The following is a 7,809-nucleotide window of genomic DNA, read 5'->3' as shown; positions in this document are numbered from 1 at the left end:
TTTTCCCCATTCAAAACTATACGAGTGACACGTCTTGGGTATTCTGTAGTCTTTGCAATAATCCACAAGTAATCCACAGCACTCCAGTCCATCAGTTAATGTCTTCTGAAAAGCTGTGTTTATAAGAAACAAATCCATCAAGACATTTTAATGTCAAACCATTCTTTCCAGCTACAATTTGAGCCTATAATCCATAATAACGCTTCATCCAGCGAAAAAGTCATATTGTCTGAATCAGGAGAGAAATCTGCACAGATCAAGCACCGTTTACAAGCCAAAACAGTCCAAAACAAATATGTGGGTGGATTTTGATGTGAGACACAACAGGAGATTTATTATGCGTTATTATAGATTATGGACTTTAGCATTTTAGCCAGAAGTAACAGCTTACAGTCAAAATGCCTTGATGGATTTGTTTCTTACAAACATGCAGCTTTTCACTTCACAAGAGTTTAATTGCTGGACTGGAGTGGTGTGGAGTACTTGTGGATTATTGTGATGTTTTTATCAGCTGTTTGGACTCTCATTCTGACGGCACCCATTCACTGCAGAGGATCCACTGGTGAGCAAGTGATGCAATGCTACATTTCTACAAATCTGATGAAGAAACAAACTCATCTACATACTGGTTGGCCTGAGGCAGAGTAAATTATCAGCATATTTTTGGGTGAACTATTCCTTTAATAAAGTTACCAAGCAGCTTTCAAGGCATCCTGGGTGTGAGTGTCCATCTTACCTGTTGGGGTCCTCGTACATTTTCGTGCGACGCAGAAGATGCAGATGTGTGAGTGGATGTAGAGGGTGCGGAGTATGACGCATAAGACTCCTCGCTCATCGTGTGCATGTGGTCTCCCAGGTCTGGCCTGTGCAGGGGCAGGTCCACCCGTTTATCCGGCGTACTGTTGAGAAAGTCGTACTCATCGTCTGTGCTCGGGGGAAACCTCACACTCAGGCCTCTTAGGGAATCAACAAACGGTCCGTCTGGACCGGCGCCACGTGACGCGAGGGATGTGGAGGTCGAAGAATCGACGACCTCTGACCTCAGCGGTGAGGAAAAAGGAGCCTCGACCTGTTCTGCGGTGTCTTCGGTGCACTGGATGGGCATGGAAAACTGCTCTGGAAACAGATAAGAAATCAACAAAACCTTTATGCATTTATCCAACACCAGCACTCGTATCATGAAAAAATATATTTTCATTGATCTTTTGAACTAAAAGAGTAATGCAACACTACTGTTTACCACATTTACACATCACATTATAATAAAAGGTCCTGCTAAATGCATACTGTAAAAACTTATTTTCAAAGGTGTAGATAAAACAAATAAGACAAATATTTTACAAGAAAATACTATATGCTTCAAAATTTTACACTTAATTCAATGCATTACTTGCCGATTCTTTCTAATTATTTGGGGAAAATACTAGCAATTTCTAATTGAAAACCGTTTCTATGCCTTTTTTTTTATTTAAATAAAATCAAAATGCATATTAAAAGCAAGAACTAATCACTGCAGTTTTTGCCAAAGTTTTCCAGGAAAGTGGCATCAAATCTTTGAAAGAGTCTGTGAAATAATCAGTACATGTGGTATCATAAACACTTTTTGATCATCACAAGCTGTAATAGTAAGTCAAAGTCACATTGCATTGAAATGTTGGCTAAATGTACAAAATAATGCAAATGCATCTATTAATCAAGTATTAACAGGAACACAAATGGAAAAAAGAGCTATATGTAACTGGAGCAGAAAAAATCATTCAGAACCCAAAGATAAACCAGTTGTGGTTTAGTATTAAGACATCAAGCATTTTCTCTTGTCAATCTCTCTCTTGCCCATATGTATATATATATATACACGAGCACATTAGTATGCAAATGCAAAGAAAGCACAGCAGTGATATGCACACCATGCAACGCTGACTATTAATGAGAAACTCTGTCAATTTCAGCACCAAACAATGCAGTGAGAATTGCTCTACCATAACAACTGTGTCAGCCCCTGCCATTGCAAGGCAACACCGGCCAATTAAAATCAACTACAGAGCTCGAAATTCACCCCCAAAGCGTCCTGATCAAAGTATGTGATCACACTGAGAAGGCACGTGGAGCTAGTAATGTAACATTATGAAATCATAATCATCAGAGCATGGCTCAGATTCAATTACTGGCATTCATAATTCAACCTCCTTGCAAACGATGGAGACGTTTTTTTGTTTTTGTTTTTTTTTTTTATTCAAAATTTGATTTCGGAATTTTGATTTCTTTCTTCAGTGAAACAAAAAGATGTTCGGTGGAATCTCTGAGCTGCTCTTTTCCACATAACAAAAGTGAATGGTGATATTTACTTTAAAGCCCCAAAGGGCCAAAAAAAAGCTCCATAAAAGTATGATATTATATAATTTAACCTATCTTTCACTGTTATTTGTCCTTCTCTGCTGCAGCATCGTTCTGCCATCACTGACTGCAAAAAGCATTAATTCTTGCATGCCGTAAAACAGACTTCAATGCATCAATATTAAATATGCACAACCGCAAATTTGAGAACTACAGAAGAGGAAGAGATCATATGACTTTAGAAGACAAATACAGCAAACAAGTCATACTGACTACTTTTACATAACCTATATTTCTATATCACCCTCCGCTATCATTGTATACTGTAGAAAACAGCAGCTTACACATTCTGCATAACATCTTCTTTTGCATAAAAAGTATACATATTTTTTGAACTGGCTAAAGGGATCTAGTCGTGTAGTTTGTTTATTTTACCTCTTCTCAAAAGTACTCAAAAGATTGGCGATTATTATTTCAGTAATAACTAAATTAACCTGACAGCATATCCACAGTGGTGCCAATAAATCTGTTATTTTTACTGTTCTTGTATTGTGATGTAACCAAAAGGACTTTTCATTTGTAAAACCAGAATTATAAAACCCCAGTGTTGTAGGTGGTTGACAAGTGTAGCTTTTTTGGTCCTTAAAAGTGTTCTTATTACATGACGGGGTTTTATTAACACATTGTAAATACCCTTTGAAGAACGAGTAAAGAACAACTTCCAACAGTTTTCCATTACTTTTTAATTCATTTTACAAAAAATAAAAAAATCCGCTCCCAACCACTAGAATATGGAAATAACTTTTACTGTACCTTTTGATAACAATTTGAAAAATTTTATGTTACTCCTCAGTATTTTTGTCTTGTTTTCCGGTGCAAATGTCTGAAGATTCTTAAATCAAGATGCATTTACTTGAGAAGCAAAATGACATAAGAAGTCTTTGAGACGTTTATCAAAATGAAGTTATTTTATGATAAAAAAAAAGTCTGCCAATGGGCTCAGAAAAATCAACTTAATTCAAAAGGGAAAACAAGTTTTCATGCACTATTGACAGATATATCTGCAGAAGGGACTGCAGATGCAAATTAGCTTTATAGCTAACTCATAAAAAGTATACATATTTTTTGAACTGGCTAAAGGGATCTAGTCGTGTAGTTTGTTTATTTTACCTCTTCTCAAAAGTACTCAAAAGATTGGCGATTATTATTTCAGTAATAACTAAATTAACCTGACAGCATATCCACAGTGGTGCCAATAAATCTGTTATTTTTACTGTTCTTGTATTGTGATGTAACCAAAAGGACTTTTCATTTGTAAAACCAGAATTATAAAACCCCAGTGTTGTAGGTGGTTGACAAGTGTAGCTTTTTTGGTCCTTAAAAGTGTTCTTATTACATGACGGGGTTTTATTAACACATTGTAAATACCCTTTGAAGAACGAGTAAAGAACAACTTCCAACAGTTTTCCATTACTTTTTAATTCATTTTACAAAAAATAAAAAAATCCGCTCCCAACCACTAGAATATGGAAATAACTTTTACTGTACCTTTTGATAACAATTTGAAAAATTTTATGTTACTCCTCAGTATTTTTGTCTTGTTTTCTGGTGCAAATGTCTGAAGATTCTTAAATCAAGATGCATTTACTTGAGAAGCAAAATGACATAAGAAGTCTTTGAGACGTTTATCAAAATGAAGTTATTTTATGATAAAAAAAAAGTCTGCCAATGGGCTCAGAAAAATCAACTTAATTCAAAAGGGAAAACAAGTTTTCATGCACTATTGACAGATATATCTGCAGAAGGGACTGCAGATGCAAATTAGCTTTATAGCTAACTCTGGCACAACACTTTTGTTGTGCATTTTCCCTGTATAAATAAATTAAATAAACTAAACTAAACTAAACTAAACTAATGTTCTTGTTTAAGGCATAAACTCACTTAATTTTATGACTTCATGTCTTCATTTTGCATCTCAAGTAAATGTATCTTGATTTAAGGATGTTTAGATATTAATTTTTTGCAGTGCATGCAACATTTAATGCCTTGACTTTATGCATTTAAGGCGTTTTTAAAGACTTTATAGACTTTTTAAGACCCTTGCATGGCAATTACTGATATATTTAGGGTTTTCCAGAAGCCCTGACCCGGAGTATAAGCAATCAGCTATTATTAATGCTTTCCTTAGCAAACACCCATAATTACGTTTAATACGCATGGACGTTCCATGGGGCAAAAACACACCGTCTTTTCCGCATGCCTTCCATCATGCAACCACGTCCAAAAATACTTCTCACTGGCGTATTGTTTTCCAAGTGATTTCACAGAGGACACGCAATTGAGTAACAGTGTTCTGCTTCAAAACTACATTTATCAAAGTGATAATTGAACATGCTCATCTGCTCAGTCTATTTTAATGCTGCGTGGAGGTCAGAGGTCATTGGAGCAAAAAGCCCTTACACCATGGCTTTGCGTCAAGTATTTCTGCTTTCAATTGCGGGAAAGAATAAACAATTAAATGTATAATTACTAGTATGCTGCATTACACTACTAGCTATATAACTACTAATTTGTTGTGACATTTCTAAAGTAATTGTAACTCCACAGTTTTTATTTTACCTAATTTAATTAGAATGGAAAGAAACACACTTGGGGTGGTGAGGTGGTATAACAGCTATAATTTAATAAAGCATATTAGTCCGAAATTTCAAATTAGGTTCTAAAAAATGACTTTACCATTAGCGGTCTCATTTCCTTTGTGGATTCGCTTCAGGTGATCTTTCTGCCTTCTGGTTAGAGTCTGAATCCTCTGGAAAGTCCCCTGGATTTCCTGCCAAGTGTCCAGTACATTCTCACTAATCGAAAGAGAAAAAGAAGGCAAATGTCTTCTGGGGTCTTTCAAAATGATAATGATCTAAAAACAACAACATCAGTGTTAAGATTAGAAAAAAAAAACTTTCTCCAGAATATCTAGTGACTCACACTCCACTGGGAACTGTTTTACATGTGCCAAAATGTAAACTTTAAAAGTAAACTCTTTATTTTTTAACTTTTTGGGAACAGTTTTATAAATACATAAAAAATATGAAGTTTATAAAAAATAGGTATAAAGCAATAAAGCATCTAAGGCCAGGGCCGGTTTTAGACATTAGGAGGCCCTAGGCAAAATTCATGTTTGAGGCCCCCCCCCCACACCCAATAAAAAGCACTTTCATTTATTCAACATTTATTTTTACATTTTGTACATTTTTACTTATACAGTACAAAAATTTGGAAACATTACTATTTTAAATGTTTTTGAAAGAAGTCTCTTATGATTTGATCAAAAACACAGAAAAAAGCAGTAATATTGTGAAATATTATTACAATTTAAAATAGTGGTTTTCTATTTTACTATACTTTATAATATATTTCTGTGACGCAAAACTGAATTTTCATCAGCCATTATTACTCCAGTCTTCAGTGTCACATGATCCTATCCTACAAATCATTAGAATATGCTGGTTTATTATCAATGTTAGAAACAGTGCTCAGTGTTTATTTTATAACCTGTGATACTTTTTTTCAGAATTTTGTTAATTTTTAAAAAGATGTTTAAAAATAAAAATATAAATCTTTTATAACAATATAAGTCTTTACTATCACTTGTTATCAATTTAACACAACCTTGCTGAATATTATTGTTTTTTTCTGTATTTTTGATCAAATAAATGCAGGCTTGATGAACTCAAGAAATTTCTTTCAAAAACATTAAACATAGTAATGGGTCCAAACTTTTGACCTGTACTGTATGTACATATTAATCAAACTTTATCTAAAGTAATCTCTTTTTTTGTTTGATAAAGATGTTATTGTTGTTGTTATTATTTTGCTGTTTAATTTAATTTAATCACAGTTACACTTCAGTAGATGAACATAAGTGCTTTTATCATTTTTTTTTTCCTAGCTGCGTATGGGCAGGATTTCCCCCTCCCATTTAATTAATATTGACTACAGATATTATCATATTATTAATATCAATAATATATTATGTATTGCATTGTTGCCTTAAATATGACATATACACTGCTGTTCAAAAGTTTGGGATCAGTAAGACTTGTAATGTCTTTTAAAGAAGTCACTTCTGCTCATCAAGGCTGCATTTGATAAAAAATACAGAAAAAAACAGTAATATTGCAAACTGTTATTACAATATAAAATAATGGTTCTGCTGGTCATATATTCTCTATATAACCATGTATGTGACAAATTAAAAAATCTTGAATCAACGTTGGCAACAGTTGTGCTGCCAAATATTTTTTGGGAAACTGCGATACTTTTTTCAGGATTCTTTGATAAATAAAAAAAGTTAAAAAGAACAGCATTTATTCAAAATATAAATCTTTTCTAACAATATAAACAAATATTTTCACCCACCACAAAAAAATATTAGTCATTACAGGGTAATTTTTCCACCATATTTTAAAGGGTAACTATTATGCAAAATTTACTTTTACATGTTTGAACATAAATGTGTGTTGGCAGTGTGTGTACACAACCACTTTATAATGATAAAAATCCACCCGCTCCTTTTTTTTTTAGCAGTGTCTCAGAGCTTACTAAAGTTAAAAAGAACAGCATTTATTCAAAATATAAATCTTTTCTAACAATATAAACAAATATTTTCACCCACCACAAAAAAATATTAGTCATTACAGGGTAATTTTTCCACCATATTTTAAAGGGTAACTATTATGCAAAATTTACTTTTACATGTTTGAACATAAATGTGTGTTGGCAGTGTGTGTACACAACCACTTTATAATGATAAAAATCCACCCGCTCCTTTTTTTTTAGCAGTGTCTCAGAGCTTACTGATCACAGAATCTGTAAAGTGTGACATCACACTTTACCAGCCCCGCCCACGATAGTTGACTGACAGCCGTGTTAGCCGTGACCCCGCCCTGAGCGAGCCATGTTTATCTTCACGCCAGAGCATTCAAAAGCAGCATTCAAGTAAGAAATGTCTTCTTATTAGAGCTATAGAAGTTGTTCAGTCCAGAGCAGTGAGTGATTTCTGCTTTTATTTTGTTTGGGTCATATTAACAGCGTAGACCCAAACAGCGGTCAGTATAGGTACTGTATATTATGCTGTCACTTAATACATCGATCTAATATAGACATTCAATTTCTTTCCCAGCCAATCTGAAAGTGCATAAAGTTACAGTCTCTTAAAAGAAAGAGTCGACTCTGAATCATTGAAACAAGTCGTTTTTAAAACGAATCCCAAGCCGTTTCATGTTGACGTCAACATGAAACATTAGCATATTGCCCGCCCACTTGTTGGTATTTTCGCGTTGGTCTGAATTAAACTGCAAATTCATTCTTTGCCACTAGGTGCAGCTTTTGTAGCCGTAAGAATAGTGGTTTCCCCAGTAACGCTTTACACAAAGCAGCACTGCGCTCACAAACGCTGCTTTATCAGGCATTACAGGC

General features: G+C 34.3%; 1 protein-coding gene across 1 annotated transcript in view; it reads right to left on the bottom strand.

The window, feature by feature from the left end:
* The window catches only part of LOC107722922 (TRAF family member-associated NF-kappa-B activator-like), a gene marked incomplete at its 3' end in the record, with an annotated part of 17,070 nt that overhangs the window by 278 nt on the left and 8,983 nt on the right, over nt 1-7,809 (bottom strand). The window contains exons 6-7 of the mRNA XM_016531419.1: nt 5,071-5,189; nt 737-1,116 (exon numbers count right to left, since the gene is read on the bottom strand). Of these exons, the coding sequence (XP_016386905.1) occupies nt 737-1,116; nt 5,071-5,189 (499 nt within the window). The remainder of the gene's footprint in view (nt 1-736; nt 1,117-5,070; nt 5,190-7,809) is intronic.

This window comes from Sinocyclocheilus rhinocerous, unplaced genomic scaffold, assembly GCF_001515625.1.
Source record: "Sinocyclocheilus rhinocerous isolate Xijiao unplaced genomic scaffold, SAMN03320098_v1.1 scaffold934, whole genome shotgun sequence".
In the NCBI taxonomy this organism is placed as follows: Eukaryota; Metazoa; Chordata; class Actinopteri; order Cypriniformes; family Cyprinidae; genus Sinocyclocheilus; species Sinocyclocheilus rhinocerous.
This window is presented reverse-complemented; position numbering and strand designations above follow the sequence as displayed.